Raw genomic sequence first — 18,937 nt, forward strand, 5'->3', positions numbered from 1 at the left:
TTTCCATATTCATGGGGGTCTTGTGTCCCTAACCCTAGCAAATATGGAGGGACAAGTGTGTATACACACACACACGTATATACACCCAACTTTCAAGGTAATACTCTTGTCCTAAGAACTGGAGAACATAGTTCAGGCTCTGCAAGCTCTCAAGCATACTTTGGCTTCTTTGGACAGCAGAAGCCTGGATCTCCAAAATGGTGCATCCCTTGCCATCCCAATTTTGTAAAAATGTCATGTGTCAGGCCTGAATAATTGCCACTAACTCAGACTCGGACCCACGACAGAAAGTGGCCAGTCCTGGGAACCTGACCTCTCGCTCTTTGTCGTCTCCTTCTTCCAGCGATACCCAACGGGCCGCCTCCAAGCCGGATGGATAAAAAGACCCCCGAGTCCCTGAAGGACGGCTCGGCCTTGGACTGCGAGGGCCGCCGTCGGCATCACAACGTCATCTGCATTGAAGACTGAAGCCTGGTCTTGGCGACCTTGGCTTAACCGCCGTCATTACAAAAAGCGCTTTTTCACCCCTTAAAAAAAAGAGGACAGACTTCTTTGAGATGATGGGATTTTGTTTCCTTCTGTCTTCTTCTTTCCCCCCCTTGTTTGCACTTTCACACGTCAAAGAGACTTGGAAGAGTTGTGTTGGATGGATTGTGAGACGCTTCTTCAGTTGCTGTCCTCCACTGGTTCGCACCAATACCCAACCGGATGGGAGGCTGTCATAAGTGCCATGTTGGCCAAAGGCCTTGCCATGCTCCTGGGGATGGGTGCCAGGCGCCAGGTATGGTACATACTCAAGTCTATGGGCACAGGACATGCCCAGGTTTAGTGCTGCTACTTTGGGGAGGGATGACTTGGCGAAGGGGAGCCTCTCTGAATTTTTGGACCCCAATCTACACGCATGAAGCAGATGCAACCCACATTGACCCAAAAAGCCAGAATCACAACCAAATCCAGGGGGATTGTAAACACAGGGCCCTATCCAGCTAAAGAAGCATCTTAAACATTGATTTCTATGTGAGCTAAATCTTGGAAACCAGTGGGATTTTAAGGTCCAACTTCTTGGCTTAACTCCTGTTGAATGGGATGGGACTTCAGCATGCTTCACTTTATCCTACTCTGAGGATTTTGGAGAACCCTTAACTCTACCCACATCCAAACACCTGTTAAAACCATGGGTTTTTGGTACCATAACATTTATCATTTTGGCCCCGACAAGAGAGAAGGTGGTGTTTTGGGGCAGCTGGGTCATGGATTGTAATCTACTACAACCATGGATTGCTGCTTGGATTGCAACCATCCAGTATTTCCTAAGTCTTGATTGAATTTTGCCAGAGTTAGATCCTACGCTCTTAAAAGCCAGTGAGATGGGAATTCCTTGCCTTTGTGAGTTGCACATTTCTGTGCTTCCCAGTTGTGTTACCGAACGGTTGTGTCCTTTCAATTCTGCCCCCGTTTGCAAACGCTTGTGAAAATTAAAACCAGCAGCCCTTATTTGGGGACTTTCCACCACCAACATCATGCAAAAGCCCCTCTCCCGTTGCCATTAATATCTTGAGCACTGACCAGAGTTGCACAGAGTATGCTATGGAAAGGTTAAAAATACAAAGGCTGCATCTACACTTTAGAAATAATGCAGTTTAACACCTCTTAACGTGGCGAAAGAAAAGTGTCTCAAGCTCCTTTGCCTCGTCGCTCCTCTTCCTTTTTTAATTTGCGGGACAAACAAAGCAATGTTAGTTCTTCTCCTACGAAGAAGGCCTTTCTGGCACGTCTATTATAAATATAACCCCTCTGTCTGTGTTTCTCCTTTCTGTGTCCCATTTTTGTATTCTGTGGATGCCAGAAAGGTCTTGCCCCCCCTCCTGTTTTTAAAATAATTTTATGTTTTAATAAATCGTTTTGAAAAAGGAACTCATGCAAGGTGGTCCTCTGGTATTTCTGGTCCTTTTAGCCTTCTGGGGTCAGGGATGGCTTTGGGATTATGGATGCACAATGGCAAAGCTGAGAGACAGTGTGGAGTAGTGGCTGGACTGGGATTCTGGGATGCCAAATTCAAATCCCAAACTGACCATGGAAATTCAGTAATGCCATGGTAAACCTTCTCTGAGCAAATCTTGCCAAGAAAACTGCATGATAGCATTGCCTCCAAGTCTCCATAAATCTGAAACCCCTTGAAGGCACACAAGAACAACAGCCAAGTTCCTCTTCTGGAAGCGGTTGGACATTTTTTGTTCATAGGATAAAGCCCACATGGAAACAGATTTTGCACAGGAGGTGCCACTGCATAAGGAATAGGATTCAGGGAGACCAGAGTTCAAATCCCTGCCTCGGCTATGGAAACGCATTGGGTGGGCAAACCAAACTCAGCCTCAGAGGAAGCCCACCTCTGGAGAAACCTTGCCAAGAAAACTCTAGGATACGGTCACCATAAGTCAGACGTGATTTGAAGGCCTCAGCGATGGATTGAGTCTTATTGGATTAGGACTTTGGGAGGGAAGGATTCAAATCCCCGCTTGGCCTTGGAAAATCAGGCCAAGAAAACCCTTGAATGGGGTCACCAGAGATGACTTCAAGACCCATAACAACAAATCTATCGTGGTGTAGACCCCACTCTCAGTCTGTGGATCTGGCTGTCGCGACACCATGACAGCGCTGTCCTCCAGACCGTTTCCCTTCACTATCCCCTTGGACCTTTCCATTGCCCACTTTGGGTATGCATTTGTAACTAATAATAACCGAACATATGAACTTGGATGGTTTCTGAGGACAAGACCCCTTCGACTCTGGACCGATTTCGCGTCTGACCTGGCCAAGCAAACCCACCAAGGACGAGGACGCACACAAATTTACGGAGCCTCTTGCCAGAGGTTAAAATAAGGCTCAGTTTTTATTCATGTATTGTTTTTTATTTGTTCATTCCGTAAATATAGAAGCTGTCTTTTCAGTCCAGTTCTCCATAAAGAAGCATGGTCAGATGTGGCCAGCAGCCTGTGCCTAGAAGATTACGCAGCTAGAGCTTGGGACTCGCCGTCGCAAGATGTCGTTCTAGAGACCGGTTGTTGTTGGGGTTTGTCTGGTGTTTGAGACGTACATACATATGTACATACATATATCTATATATATACACATACACATCATTGTTTTTAAAACAAACAAAATTCTTTAAGAAGAAAAAAGAATTACATACATGGAATCCAACAACAACAACAAAGATGCCAGAAGGTTTAACAGCGGAGGATTTATTCGCAGGTTCTTCTGGCTGCGACAAGATTTATTTTACGGTTCCCTGAATGTAGTTGTCACAAATGGCTAAAGTCGATATGGGGAGACGGATGGGGAGGACATGCCAGCCTTGGGGTTGGGGTGTTTTGGGGGCCTCAGAGGCCGCCGAATCCACCGCCTTCTAGCTTGCGGACCCCATGATTCTCTCTTTTTTAAATACGTGGGAAAACCTAGTTCGCTAAACTTAAGATTTCCCATTGAAATCACAAAAGGGAAAGGGCCGGGTGGCGGATACTGGGAAATGGTAACACTGGGTTGGAAGAAAGAATTGTGCACATCACCAACCCTAACTTGCTCCCTTCTGTGCAATGAAAGGTACCAGTGCTGGCCTCGGACGGCAGATATATGGCAGACATTCCACCTTCTGCACAGCACTGACCCTTTCCCCCATGTTCACAATGTGGCTTGTTGGCTTATGCATCCATGTCTCATCCCCACTTAAACGTTTAAGACTGTACTTCCATTTCTGTTGACTTTCATGCATCGAATTGGAAGCGGAAGAGACGTTCCTGTAAGTGGGAAATGTGCTTGGCTCATCCTTGGAAATGAAAACAAGGAGCTGAATTATTTGGGGGGGGGGGGGGGGAACACATACAAAAATAGTTTTCATCCACCAGGAGGAAAAAGTGTGTAAAAAAATAATAACCAGCCTCAAAACTCACTCTATTTACACTTCCCAGTGGCAAGCCGAAAAAGAGGAGGGAAGAAAAGAGAGACTGGTTTCGTGCTTCTGACGGCTCCGGAACGCAGGGACTTGGATCGCTCCCGGACCCACCTTGTGTGGACAGCTGGCGAACACACCATGATTGTTTTCCACGGTGGGGAAAAGGGAAGGAAGAAAGGGGAACGCTTTGGCGGACATGTCCTTGGCAAACTGCCTACATGACTTCCAAGAAGGAAGGACAGGTGAAGGGCAGAGGAATAAGATGCAAAACCAGGGAACAGACGGAAAAGATTACTCAAGTTTTGCACCTGGATCTAAATCAGACATTCCTCTAACTCAGCCTTTCTCAAATAGTGGGGCGGGCCTCCCAGGGGGGGCGCGAGGCTCCATAAAGGGGGGCGCGAGGCTCTGTTATGCAGAGGTGTACTTATAACAATTTTATAGACAAATGATACTATTTATAGTCGCACAGGGGGCGTGAAATGTTTTCTTCTTCCTAGGGGGGGCACTGCTCTAACTTGAAGTGCTTGTAAGAGTGGAAAAGGACCGGAAGAGCCAGACAATGTGGGACTCCGAATGTAATGTGCCTCTAAAAGTTAGCATAAAAAGGATACTAATGCGATGCGGTTGATCTATTCGTGGGCACTTCTCTGAAAGCTACAGAAGGCTGAAATGCAAAGCTACATCTTGATGCAACAGAAGATCTGGAGCCAATGGCTTAGATGCCATTTCACCTTTTCTCTCTGGCAACAAAGGCAGTGGCTATCCTTAAATGCCCTCTATGTATGTATGTATGTATGTATGTGGAACTGGCCTTTTGGATTGTAAGTCCCAGATTCCCCCAGCCCCCATGGCCACTGGGATACTGAAAGTGATAGGCAAAACAAGGGTAAATTTTCCAAGCTGTGCCCAAACCATCTCCTAGGGCAGGACAAGCCAGTTGCATGCACACAGGAAAGAATGCTATATATTTCCACCCTGGTGCAATGGACTCCAACACCCATCCTCCACCAAGTACAGGCACCTAGACAGTTATCAGGCTGGCAACAACTGAATAAGTCTGTTCCTTAACACGTTCCTTAATTTCTAAGATACCCAAAAGTGCGTTTGCCATTTTTCTCCATTCCATGAGCTATTTTATCTTGCCAGAATTTGGGAGATGTATCAGCCCACACAGAGGAGTGGGGCGAATAGGGAAAGGGGTGTGTGTGTGAGCAGAAAGACTGGGCCACATGCATCTTTTTAGCCTTTGGACCCATTTTAAGGGTGGGAGGAGGGAATGCTGATTTTTATTTCCCCCCAAATTGTCCTGCGTCTAAACTAAGGCACGGTTCATGCATTAGCAGCAATGAGCAGCTGGGGAAGGAATGGCTGGAGGGAGGGAGACCTCCTTTTCTGTGGGCACTTGCTGCACTTTTTCAGGGGATGGGGACCACACAACACGAGTTATTCCTTGCCTGGCTACGGATCAGTTTGTGGTTGGAAAGAGAGTAGAAAGACGCATAAGGAGACAGGGGAAGGACTTTCCCGGAGTCTCCAGGGAACGCCATTCAGCATTCAGGGACAGAGGGAAAGATGATGGGGAAAGTCTTGGGAGAAGCAACCCTATCCTTAAGGCCTGTTCAGGTGGGAAGGAAATGGGGGGGAAAGAAAGAAAGGTGGGGTCATTGTTGGAACAGCAACAACTCCCAGTGTTTAAATGTGCCTTTGTTGGAAAAGCAACAACAGTATTTAGAGCTTTGAAAGCTTGCAACAAGCATACTGTGCATTTCCGTTGGCCGATAAAGGTATCGCTGTTTGGTGGGCTTTTGTTTGAATTTGCTAAATGGCCAACACAGTTACCCCTGAATATTTAACGCACAGCTACCCCTGAATATTTAACAGTATTTAGAGTTAAATGTGTCTTAGAGCAGCAGCTCCGGGGTTGAAGGGTGCGTCACTGACCTAAAATCTCATTCCTCATCCTACAGATCGCTGCCTTGAGTCCCTGTATTGGGAAGAAAGGTGGGATATAATAAAATAAAATAAAAATAATAATACAGATCCTAACATCTCTGAGATTTGGACTGAGATGCCTGGAGACCTGGATTTGAATCCCAAATTCAAATCCCACCCAGCTATGGAAATGCACTGCATGATGTTGGGCAAGTTTTACCCAACTCAGGCCAACTCTCCTCTCTGCCTTCATTTGTCCTCTCTCTGCTCCAACAGCAAAACTGAGTCCTCTTCCTTTCTAGCATACCTTTGCCTAGCATCCTCAGAGAGCTTTTCTACCTCGAATCGCATTCCAATAATGAAAGTTTTGTTTATTCTCCAGAGCCGTTGGTATCAATGCGCCTTAACCGTAACAGCTAGCTAATGCACTCTATCCATCTTCCCCTTTCCAACCTGGATGTTGCTTTAACATTCATATCACCTCCGCTATTCATTTCAACCTGCTTCCAGTGCGGATTCGATGCTGTCCAAAGAAAAGGACATGACGGCTTGCAACTGTCCTCTACTTTTCCTTCAAGGCCCCCCCTGCCTCACATTACGGAAAGGATGAGTTGCATTTGCTCACAGTTCGTGGACCACGGACCCTCGTAAAAGTTGCATTAGAGCCATGATTTCACACCGGTGCTGCCTAGCGGCCTGGCATCTTCCTCACCCACAAACTTTTGGGGGAAGAGGAAATGTTGGGGGAGTCGGTAGATATTGCATGCAATCGTCTTCCCCCAAATAAAGCGGTTTTGTAATGCACCCAGGAGGCCAGCCAAGGTGCATCTTTGGAAGCTCCTCTAGTCAGACATTAAGAGCATGAATGCTGTTACTTAACCATAACCTTAACTCTGCCCATTTGTTTTTTCTAAAGTAATAATACTAATAATACTAATAGTGGCGCGCCAGATCTGACTAGTCAAACCGAAGGGAAGGGGAAAAACAAAGAGGCAAAATGACTTAAGCCAGGGGTCGGCAACCTACGGCCCGTGGGCTGGATCTGGCCCAGCGAGGCCTTGGGACAGGCCCCAGCCTGGTCCTGCCGCCAATTGCCGCCCCCGCCGCAGCTTCCGCGCCGCTCCGGGTGCCATTTTGAGTTCGGCCCCCCAGTTGTCTGAGGGACAGCAACCCGGCCCCCAGCTCAAAAAGGTTGCCTAGCCCTGACTTAAGCACTGTGGCATTCTTTGTGCATACAAGTGTTTCTCAGAAGAAAAGAAACACTGCTTTTAAAAAGAAGAAAGGAAGGAAGAAAAAGAAAAGAAGGAAGAAAGGAAGGGAAAGAGAGAGTGTGGTTTTCTCCTTTTTCAAAAGGCAGCATGTAGCTGGAACCGGCCTAAACCTTCCACATGCCCCTTTTCCCAACCTGCCGCATTTTCTTGCATTTCAAAAACAATAAAACGCCCGAAAACAAAAAAAGAAGTTAAGAAGCCTACGCAGTCCGTCAATGTTTTGGAAACGAACAAACAAACAATGACGTGGTTTCTCGAGGACATCTCCGGACGCGTTGTAAGTTATTCTTGGATGCAGACCGTAACTCTTCGCTCGGCTTCGATGTAGCTTTAAGCAAGCAAACGGGAGAGATTGGGAGTCGAGGAAAAGTCCCAGGCGGACGGGAATTCCCCAGTTAGGATCGGTAGTCCTTTTTGCTGTAGGGTTTATTGCCCAAGATGCTATCGATCTCATGGATAATCGAAGAGGAAAGTTTGGGAAGAACCTGTCGGACAGAGAAACACAATACCAGTTAGATTTTAGGCCTTTGGGGAGGTATGTTTAGTATGTTTATTAATGAGAGTCTGCATGGTGATGATAGGTTTGCCTTAGGCTTGAGGGGTGAGCAAGGCTCTGGGAGACCTGGATTTGAATCCCAAGTTTGAATCCCACCCAGCTATGGAAATCCACTGCATGATGTTGGGCAAGTTTTACCCAACTCAGTCTCAGAGGAAGGCCGTGGCAAACCTCCCACGGATAAATCTTGGTGTATTGTCAAGTCGAAGGCTTTCATGGCTGGCATCCATAGTTTTTTTGTGGGTTTTGGGAGCTCTGTGGCCATGTTCTAGAAGAGTTTATTCCTGACGTTTCACCGGCATCTGTGGCTGGCATCTTCAGAGAATGCTGGCATGGAAGAGAGTGGGATAGATAGATAGATAGATAGATAGATAGATAGATAGATAGATAGATAGATAGCACAATCACGCTAACTTGTGTAACCCTGGGTAGGGAGAGGTGTGTGTGTGTGTGTGTGTGTGTGTATATATATATATATATATATATACACACACATACCCAACTTACTTCCATGCCAGCATTCTCTGAAGATGCCAGCCACAGATGCCGGCGAAATGTCAGGAATAAACTCTTCTAGAACATGGCCACAGAGCTCCCAAAACCCACAAAAAAACTATGGATGCCAGCCATGAAAGCCTTTGACATATATATATATATATATATATACACACACATACCCAACTTTCTTCCATGCCAGCATTCTCTGAAGATGCCAGCCACAGATGCTGGCGAAACATAAGCAACAAGCTCTTCTAGAACATGGCACATAGCCCAAAAAACCCACAAAAAACTTGGTGTGTTGGTCTGACAGGACTCTGGGAGACCAGGGTTCAAGTCCCAGCTCAGCCAGGTGTGTTTTGGGGACTGAGGAGGGGGGAGGACTCACCTGTATTGCTCCGATATTTTCCATTAGCTGGTCCGCATTGGAGGCCCCCAGCAGCACCGAACTGACTCCTTCGTTCCGTAAACACCAGGCTGTTGGGGAACCCAAAATGCATCAGAATAAGGCAGAGACACAGGGTGCGTCTACACTGTAGAAGTAATGAAGTTCGGCGCCACTTTAAGTGCTTTCACTCCATCCTATAGCATCCTGCTGAAGAATGGCACATGGCCACCTTCCACTTACCGATAGCCAGCTGGGGGAGAGTGCATCCCAGCCGCTCTGCGATGGCTTGTAGCTCTTTCAGCTTGGCTTGCTGCCGTCTTCCTTCCTCGCTCAGGATCTTGTCCTTTAGCCATTGGTAGCCCTGGGGAAGAAAAGACACGTTTGCCCCAGGCTCCATCCAGGGCTTCCGAGTGGCTATGCCCAATGGCACAATCCCACCTTCTTCAACAAAATAAAACCCACCCATCACCACCATCTGAAACCGCATGCACCGGAACTCACTTTCAGTGACGCCCGCGAATAGGGTGGGATCCCACCGTCGTACTTCCCCGAAACGATGCCGCACGCCAAGGGCGACCACGTCATGGCACCCACGCCTGCGAAAAGAGAAGTGTTTATATATATATATATATTTTTTTTTTTAAAAAATGTATTCTATTTTTAAACAACTGATTCTTTTTAAAACATTGCAATAGTCTAATTCCGTTTTGTAAGTTTTTAACTGTAGTGTGTTTTTAGACTGTAATTTGCTTTGAGTCCCAATTTTATGGGTAAAGCGGGGTACAAATAAATATAATGATGATGATGATGAACAATTTTATCTGTGAGATGGTATGGGTCCCTTTCTGGGAGAAAGGTGACCTAGAAATGAAATCAATAAAATAAATAAATATAGATAAACCATGTTGGTGATGGGAACAATGGACACTCCTAAAGAACAAGGACTCCACCAAGGTGAAGATTGCTCATTGGACTTCTGATTTCTATGTCTGGTTGTGAAAACTGTGAAAAATTGGGCAAATTGTACTGTCTCAGTCTCTGAGAAAGTCAATGCCAGACCTCCCTGGAATAAATCTGGCCAAGAAAACCCTAGGAGAGGATCAACACAACTTTGGATCTAGAATGGTGCAATGGTTTGAGTGGCGGACTAGGATTCTTCCGAGAAACCAAGGTTTGGATCTCCACTCGGCCATGGGAATGCATGCCAATGGAGATGGTTTGGCGACCCTGGGCAAGTCACACTCTCTCAGTCTAAGAGCAAGGCAGTGGAAAACCTTCCATCAACAAATCTTCCCAGGGAAGTCCCAGGAGAGAGTGGGTCAGAGTCAATGTGAAGGCATTTAAGAACAGAAGCAACATCTAGAGATATAAATCTCCTGCACCACCTACAGCCCCAAAGCATGAGTGAAATACAAAACAAAGAAACGGATAAACAAAACAGAGGAAGCAAGGTCAGAAGATGGGACTTTTCAGCAAACGTGGGACCCTCTGCAGTGCCTCCCGCACGCGTTCGGTGCCTGACCTTTCCAGGAAAGCAGATTGATGAGGATTAAATGTCCAGACAAAAGGTCGCCCTTTCCAGCGCCTCTTCAACTTCCATTATTATTATTAATGATAATTGCTATGTCGAGAGCCTCTTAATCCCAAGCCGGCGGCAAGTAAAGATTACGCAAAACGATTAGCTGAGCTGGTGTCTGCTTTATAGGTATTGCATGGGATATGGGGGGCTTTCTGAGTGGTTTCCAACAGACCGAATCCAGAAATGCAAAGAAGAAGCTGGCTCGCTCTCCTAGCATTTATTTGGACAGCATGGGCATAGCAGAGCTAATTCGAGGCACTCACCGATCTTGTGGAAAAGCTCCGGAAGCTGTACTTCTACTTTCTCCCGCTGGAACATGTGGTACTCGGCCTGTTCGCAGATGGGAGGGATGAGGTTGAACTGCCGAGCCACGGAGTAAGCTTCCTGCGGGAAAAGGATGAAGGACTGTCAGAAAGGAGACAAAGTCCAGGATCTGCAAAGGTTAAGTAAGCCCTTGTTACCTCTTCCTCTCATGGCAGAATTGGGGCACACTGAGGAAAAGGTAGCCCACCCCAGCATCCCCTGACCCTCAATGGGTCTCACCCTCCGTGAACCAGAAATTGCTTCCATGCAATTCTAAATAACCATTTTTGCAATGTTTTGGTGCCCTCTCCAAACAGCATATCCTGGCCCAAATGTATCCCCTCCGGTCAATGGTTCCCAAACTGTGGCCCTCCAGATGTTTTGGACTTCACCTCTCATAATTCTTGACCACTGGCCAAACCAGCCAGGGCTTCTGGGAGCTGAAGTCCAAAACACCCAGAGGACCAAAGTTTGGGAAACACTTTGTTCTCATGGACCCACCTAAACATTAGGAATGTTGAGTAAATCCTTGACGACAGCATTGCCTATGTGGGAAGCGGCACATTTTGCACAGGAAACAATATTTCTGTGCCCCACACACACACACACATATTGCTGAGAAAAATAATTGCTGTTTTCTGCATGAAGCAGCCATGGGTACATTTTGTGCAGAATAAGCCTTGAACTGCAAAAACTCTCTTCAGTTCTGTTTTCTTCTTGCCATTGTCCCTCAACATGCAGAAAACACATTTTGCACAGCCTTTCCGTTCCTAACTATGCACAGCCGCTGCACATCCTAGATCCGGTGAGCAGCATCTCACACCCGAAATGGGCAATGCAAAAAGCTCTCCAGGGCACTGGGAAAGACAGATGGAAGAACAGATTGGAGGACAGAGGGAGGGAGGAACCAAACTTGGGAGAGTTACTTTTTTCTATCCACAGCTTGCAGGATTTCCCAACCAGCATGGCTGCCACTGGTCGGACTGGCAAAGGTTTCAGTGCATTTGAAACACTGGATGGCCACCAGACCAGGCACAATCCTAGCTTATGCAAAGACATTTCGCCTCTCGCTCAAGCTAGGGATTCCCTCCTCTGCCCTCCCTTTCTTGCACGCCCCAAGTCTTTCTGTCCGTTCCTCCGTATCTGAGTGGGAGCTAATGAAGCAAAAACACATCTGCAAGCAAAACGCTGCCCTGTCCGTTTGCATCACTGTGAGATGTTTGCCTCCAAACCTCTGACCTGAGATACGGTTTCGATGTGAGGAGCAACCAGATCAGACCATCTTGTAGACCTGAAGGGAGGCCATTTTTTTTGCTCCTGGAACTCTTGCAGAAGGGGGCAAAGTGATTGCTAGAAATGCCTCCCAAAAGAGAAAAAGGGAAGTGGTCAGAGGTCCACTCTTGGCTTTGGAAAAATGGCCTTATTAAAAGATTAAGCAGTAGAGAGCAGGTTGCAATGCCCAGCCAACCCTCTGTGCCCATGGATTCTGTTTCTACGCATGGCTTGGAAATAAATCCCTAAAAGCAATAGCACAGCAACAGCATTTTCATTTCTATACCGCTTAATAGTGAATCCAGCACTCTCTAAGCCAGTGGTTCCCAACCTGTGGGTCGTGGTCCCTTTGGGGGTCGGATGCCGCTTTCACAGGGGTCGCCTAAGACCATCGGAAAACACGTATTTCTGATGGTCTTAGGAATCGAGCCGAAAATAATTTTATGGCTGGGGGTCACCACAACGTGAGGAACAGTATTAAAGGGGTTCTCAACTTGTGGATCACGACCCCTTTGGGGTCGAACGGCCCTTTCACTGGGGTCGCCTAAGACCATCGGACCAACTGCTACTTCATTACGGTTACGAAGCAGCAACAGAAATAATTTTATGGTTGGGGATCACCACAACATGAGGGACTTTATTAAAAGGTTGCGGAGGTAGGAAGGATGAGAAGCACTACAAGCAGTTTACAATGTGTAAGCCAATGGCCCCCAACCAAGCGGGGTACTCATTTGGAAGTCTGATTGGACCTTGGAGCCCTCCAAACTTGCAACCTTTGGGTTGCATTCAACCACGGCGGCACTTTCAAAAGCAAACTTTGATTTTGCCATTTTATATCAGGGACACCATTCTCCTATGCCATTGTATAAAACCTAAAGCTTCTCTAGATGCTAGGACTTCTTCCAGACACGCATGCGTTTGCGGAAGAGACCGCTGGCTCCCTTGCGTCCATAGTCTGCCGTACCATAATCTCCATGGAGCTCCATCGCGAGGTACCCCAATACATCGCCATTCCTTGGTTGATGACGTGGGTCATGGCGCGCACCGTTTCTGGGAAAAGGAGAGAAGGAGAGGAAAAGGAGGAGAAAAAGGAGCAAGACCATCAGGCACAGGAGCGACACGTCTGGTTGAATTAAGGCCACGACACCAAAACGGAGGGGGGAAATAAAACGAGACGGAAGGGAAGGTTTGAGGTTTTGCTTTGTTTTGGGGAAGGGCTTTGACTACTCAGACATCTTGCAAGCAGCGTAAATCTCGGCCTTGAAAGGTTGGGAGAAAAACAGCATCTTTCCAAATAGAAAAAACTAGACCGTATCCCCAGGAAAACAAGTGTTTGTGTGTGGGATATTGCATGTGCAAAAGGGTGATGGATGTGGAAGGAAAAGGAACAAGCGGAGAGAACAAAATGGACAGAGATGGAAGGATGAGGCCGCCATGTTTGATGGGGGTGAATGGAGACACATCAGGAGGAGGACCAGACTATGGAAGGCTCACTACTACTACTACTACTACTACTATTTATATCCCGCCTCTCCCTACGGATCGAGGCGGGTTACAGTACATTTCGATAAAATACAGAAATATACAATATAGCAGATGTGTCTTGACACATTGAGACACCATCTTGAGAGAATGGTCTTCACCTTCCATGGGATATTTTTGGCATTCCAGGACCTTTTTGGTGAAAGATTCATTTGCACAAAAATTGAGCCAAGAAAAAATATGATTTAAGAAGACTGAGGCAGTATTTTTAGGGTCTTTGCATTTGCCAGCTCCTCTCAGACCAACCCTATATCCCAGTTTTCCTACCCCACAGTTTTGGGGTAAAAGGGAGTTTTCTCAGTTATATTCCTATTTATGAGAGGGCCAAAAGCGTAGCCCAAGCCTTAGGGTTGGTGGATACAGAAACAGGGCAGTTGTTGTTTTCTTTTCCTCGTTTTAAAGGTCAGGTTTTCTAGCCCTGAGGGTGGGGAATGTGTGCTTGGAAGTGTCTGAGCAAATAGCTAGGAAAGGGCCTTGGGGTTCTTCCGAAAGATGCCCTGGGCCTCCATCGTATTTCTGAAATGCGCTCAAAAATGCTCCCAAAACGTCCACGCTGACCTCCCCGAGGAAACATGCAAAGCGAAAGGCCTGTCAAACCACAGCTAGAAAAAAAGGATCATGCCAAGATGCAGGGCTAGGCATTTAACAACACCGAAATTATATGTGTGTGTGTGTGTGTGTGTGTGTGTGTGTGTGTGTAAGGAAAAAAATACAAATCGGTTACATCCCATGCATTGATTAGTCACTGAGAGCTAAGGGAGACTTCTTTTTAAGGTATCACCAAACTTTTAGACCCTTGCTAGCTGTTGCGTCTTCTATGCTTTGAGGTCCCTTTTGGGCAGAGTTTGGGAGGGTTGCTTTCATTGCTTTTATGGACTACAACTGCCAGAATCCCCCCTCCGACAATACATTCCCACTTACAGATAAATTGGTGTGCAATCCAAATCGATGGATCGATTCGACAGTGGAGCGTGGTTCCCACTACATTTGCCCCTCTAAAATGGTCCACTTGTGGTTCACGTCATGCATGAATCAGTTCAAAATGATTCGGTTCCAGCCGTCCGAAGGGGAAATTTGAATCGATTCCGATCTGCATGTGGTTTACACTTGCGCAGATATGATTTATTGAAAAAGACGTGGAAAAAAATCACCGTCAAATGGGTCTGGTGCATGGTTTCCCTCGCTGAATCGCTTTGGCGATTCAATTTAAGTGGGAATCAGGGTCATTTGACCTTGTTCATACCAAATTACAATCCAGTTTAAAAGGTAGTAGGAATGAGGCCCAAGACAGTTATTCTGGGTGCCACTTTTCACATTCTGTCTGGGGCATTGCAGACATTTTGTCTGACGGATGCTAAGAATTTAAGACTGCATCCGGCGAAAGGTGACAAAGACGGAAAACGAAAGCAGAGTCCTTTTCAGCCAAATGCACAAAAGGGATGCAGTTTTTGCGGCTCCCGTGTCAGAAGGGGTCGAACCCAAAATGAATTCGTGGCACCATTGAGATATGAGTTGTGAGCCTCCAAAGAGACCTTTGAACCACCAGGGCCAGAAGAAACCAAAGTAAAAGATTTAAACCTAAAATGCCTTTGACAACACAGAGAGACAGATAGCAATGCATCTCTATGAGCATCCCTTCTGCGCAGTCCTTTGCCTCGATCTGCAAAAACAAACACCTTCCTTCACTTTTGTTTTTTGGAAGGCTGCCTTCCGACTGAAAAACTGTACAAAGCTCTGTTCTTTCTGCTTTGCAGAGAGCGTTGCTCAACAAGAAAACCCATGCTCCGTTCCTGGCATCGCCACGCCAAGGATGATGGGTATCTGAGTTGGGAAAGTCGCGCCTGTGCTTTCCTGGTGACTGGAGAGCCATTGTTTAGAATGAAACCTGGCTGTTCAGAGCAAGACGAGTAAATAGTTTGGCTCAATATGAGGCAAATGAAAATTTCACGGTGGTTTTGCATTGGGTTTGCCAGTCAAAAAATGTACCGCACATCCCAAGATGTAGGCAACGTGACGAGGAAAAAACGTACGTCAACACAATGCAAAGGGGATGATTAAAAACACTGCAATTTTGCAATGCAAAGCAATAGAGCAAAAGAAAAGCGCACGGAGATTTTGCAACAGGATGCAGTAATGCGACGGGCAAAAAAACCCCAAGAGCGCCATTTTGCGACGCAATGCAGTAGAAAACGCTTAACACAAGGCAACAACGCGACAGCCCAAGTGCACTGAGATTTTGTGCAGTGGAAAAACTGCAATGTAGTGTTGGTGGGGAAATGCACTGTTTTTGCACTGCACTGCAATGGGAAAATGGCAATGCACTGCAATGCTAGTCAATGGGAAAAAACACATCCCAATCTTGCAACAAAATGCTGTAATGCCGCAAAATGGCATGCTCTCCGCATTCAGCCGGCATGAGCCCAGAGCTCAGAGATTGCCTTTTCTGGGTCCACAAGAAGAGACTGTCCACAAGAAAGCTGCCCTTCCCACCGTTTATATTATTTTTATATATATATATATATATATATATATATATATATATATCCCACTAATTTCCATTCGAATGCAGATGGGATCAGCATGGATAAGATGTTCACCAACACAAGAAAGGAGGGGATTATGGCATGACATGAATCAGGACGAATAAAGTGGGCGAACGAACAAAACTGATCGTTTTGCATTGAAAATATTACTTGCAAGATGTTTCTAAAGAGGCTAAAGGTTTGTATTTTTTTATTTTCTGGTTTATTTATTTATTTATTAATTCTTTTTTCCCCTCTTTCTTTCTTTGCTTCCTTTGGGCATTTTATGGAGAATTTGCTGTCGTCGTTTTTCATGCGCGGGTGCATTTCTTAATTTTTTTAAATAAATAAAAAAGGATTGCCTGAGTTCAAGGAAGGTACCACTGCCAATAAGGAATCGGAAAAGCCAAAGCGCATGGATTTCTGGTCCCATAAAATGCCGCTTGGATGCAGATAGTCAAAATGGAGGGGGATACAGTGTACCTTCTATGATGAATGTTCGCGACTTGGAAGAGCTAAAAGAATTCCCTGGTGATAAAAGAAAGATTTGAGAGAGAGACCAGAGTTTACAGCTGCTGTTCTGTTATCGCAAGACATGGCACATCATGGGGATCTGGGCAGTGAATGGGACCATCCTCCCCGCTTTTCTCTTCTCCCCGTTCCCCTTCACCAAAACCCAAGTAATATGAGGGGTGAGGTTGGCCTTTGGGTGCCAAATCCTTCCCTCAAAACAACTCTGAATGTGTCAGGCAGGCATTCAAAACAAAGTTGCAGCTGTAATCCAGACACAAGGAAGAGTGGGTAGGTTGGGAACCCGCCATGTTTCAAAGCCCATGCGCTTGTTCCTCTGGCGCATGGGTTGGAGTTGGTGGTGGCTGGTGGCATCCATGTCAGCGGAGCAGTGAATCCATTCCAGGTTTTGCACCCCTTTGAAGGCGCTTTCCAAAGGGCTGGACTTGTTTAGCACCACAGGATAAAACCTGGGCTGGGTTGACTGGCCCTACAAGATAGGAGCCACCAGTTGCCACTGGTTGGCAAAGTCAGGCCCTAGAGATGCATGTAGCCCCCCAAAAAGCTGTTTATGCAGCTCCCCCCAGCCCGCTTGGATGCTCTTAGTCTCAAAAGAGCTTTGCAGGACCTCTTGGATTGTTTGCAACATACATACATACATACATACATGCTTCTTTTGCAAGACAAGGGCATCTCTGATTTTGCTTTTGGTCATCTATAGAGCACCTGGAGGGTCCTAAACTTAGCAAACTGGACCCACAGTGCCCCAGTGTTTCCTACTCCTGCTTAAAAACTACTCTTCCACGGGATTTGTTGTTATTGTGTGCTTGCAAGTTACTCAATTTTTGCACTGGATGTCATTAAATCCACGAATTACTCCTTACTCAAGGCGTAGGGACATTACTTTCCGCCAGAGGAGGTTGCCTGCCTGTGACTCCGCATGACTCCCTGTCCTCTCTTTGCATCTTTCCAATCCAACTGTGCTTGAGGCAGGCAGATCAACCTCATCTCTGCCTTACGCAGAATATAGTCATTCAACTACCCCCAATGAAACTTTGGGCTACAATTTTAGAAAGGTTGCTCTTTATGAGAAACTGCTCAGGCTTCACCTCCTTCCCATCCAAGGGAGCAGTGGCTCATAGAGGGATGCACCCGCGAACCACTTCAGGTGGGAAATCAAAACCTGTCTTTAATTTAAGTGGGAGGAGAAGACCTTTGGGACTCCATCGCCTGCGACAACGCACAAGGGAGAATGCGCAAAGCAACACAAGCCTTACCTTCCATCGGCGTGTTGGGGTCCGGACGGTTTGCAAAGACCACGTCCACGTATTCCAGCTGCAGCCGCTCTAAGGATGCTTTTAGGCCTGCCGAGGGTGAGGGCGGAAAATAGAGGCAAATATATACATTTTACATCTCACATTACAAATATATACAGTTCTACTTTAAAAAAAGATCTTTATTAATATATAAACAATACACACACATAGAAAATACATTAAAAAGTAAAGAATTCTTACATTTTACAATTGATCATAGCTTCATGTTCTTCTTTTTTGTGCTTCCACTTTCCTCTGTCTTCTATATGGCTCTCCTTGTTTCCTATGTTTTTGTCTTCATGCTGTATTCTCTATCTCCTCTTGTTCTAATAATTAGTCTTCTCTTATTCACTCCATATAATCTATATTTTCCTTTCTCGTTTTAATATACAGTATCTTCCCTTTTTCCGCTACTCTCCTCTCTGAGCTTTCATTTCACATTAATTTTATTGGTAGTTTCCCTTCAATCTTATTTAACTTAAACAAGCAAGTTAAACTTCTATTTATTTCTTCCCTTTTCCTGTGTTGTTTTCCTTACTTTCTTTCCTTCTGATTTTATTGAATTAAATTTCTATCTATTCCCCATATCTTTTCCCAGCATTTAACTATTTTTATTATTATTAAGCTTTATTTATAAAGCGCTGTATATTTACACAGCGGTGTACGTACGATCAATTAAAACAGATAAAATAAAGCCGCCTGCGGCATACATTCTAAGAAAATAATCTAACATAATACATATTAATTACCCCTTAACATTCAAACAATAAAATATGGCAGACAACAGATTAAAATAACTGGATAACCCTATTGGCGACCATTCTTCTTCAACTTTGTTTACTGCGCTCGTATTAATTACAGTTGTCAAATCTATCCATCTCTTGTTTCATTTAGTTTTTGGAGCCAATCGTCTATACAGTTGGCCTCCATTTTTGGGGGGCATCCATTCTGTGAAAACAGAGGCTCGCACATATTCAAGCCCCATAGGTTTGAATGGGGCGCACCCTGTGCATGCGTCCCAGGTGTGGGCGCTGGACAGGTGTGCCATCGAAAATAGCGGAGGTTGCCCCTCCGTGGATTTTGAAGGGCGTGGATCTCAGATCCGCGCATTAGGAGGGATGACTGTATTTACAGTTTTACACTGAGCACCATAAACCCTCGTTTTTAATTATGGTTGGATTAAAAAACCTTATTTACTTTAAGAGTGGGCAAATGATTTGTTCCTGGATGGAGGAATGGAAAAATAATGATGGCGGTGCCCCAACCTGGTTTTCCTATAACAGTGATGGTGAACCT

At 45.8% G+C, this 18,937-nt stretch overlaps 2 protein-coding genes across 13 annotated transcripts in view; one reads left to right on the forward strand and one right to left on the reverse strand.

The window, feature by feature from the left end:
- LOC149307848 (ATP-dependent chromatin remodeler CHD5-like) overlaps positions 1–1,859 on the forward strand; it is a 32,685-nt gene extending 30,826 nt beyond the window's left edge. Inside the window, exon 41 of the mRNA XM_089534501.1 lies at positions 344–1,859. Coding sequence (XP_089390627.1) covers positions 344–468 — 125 coding nt within the window. The 3' untranslated portion in view covers positions 469–1,859. The remainder of the gene's footprint in view (positions 1–343) is intronic.
- A 1,012-nt stretch (positions 1,860–2,871) lies between these two features.
- Positions 2,872–18,937, reverse strand: part of LOC149307849 (voltage-gated potassium channel subunit beta-2-like) — a 62,055-nt gene continuing 45,989 nt past the window's right edge. For 4 of the 12 annotated variants that reach the window (XR_016282077.1, XR_016282079.1, XR_016282078.1 and 1 more), the window contains 9 exons: positions 17,603–17,689; positions 16,299–16,343; positions 12,716–12,801; positions 10,440–10,560; positions 9,099–9,193; positions 8,838–8,958; positions 8,598–8,686; positions 7,855–8,038; positions 7,571–7,640 (listed from right to left, as the gene is read on the reverse strand). Coding sequence is in view for 6 of the 12 variants with exons in the window: in XM_089534510.1 (XP_089390636.1) it covers positions 7,551–7,640; positions 8,598–8,686; positions 8,838–8,958; positions 9,099–9,193; positions 10,440–10,560; positions 12,716–12,801; positions 16,299–16,343; positions 17,603–17,689 (734 nt within the window). In the remaining 6 variants the exon portion in view is untranslated. Of the gene's footprint in view, positions 7,641–7,854; positions 8,039–8,597; positions 8,687–8,837; positions 8,959–9,098; positions 9,194–10,439; positions 10,561–12,715; positions 12,802–16,298; positions 16,344–17,602; positions 17,690–18,937 lie in introns of all 12 variants that reach the window. The other 8 variants (XM_089534512.1, XM_089534511.1, XM_089534508.1 and 5 more) reach the window with 3 other exon arrangements.

The sequence above is a fragment of the Sceloporus occidentalis genome, unplaced genomic scaffold, assembly GCF_023333645.1.
Source record: "Sceloporus occidentalis isolate IW3139 unplaced genomic scaffold, rSceOcc1.0.p SCAF_8, whole genome shotgun sequence".
Taxonomy (NCBI): domain Eukaryota; kingdom Metazoa; phylum Chordata; class Lepidosauria; order Squamata; family Phrynosomatidae; genus Sceloporus; species Sceloporus occidentalis.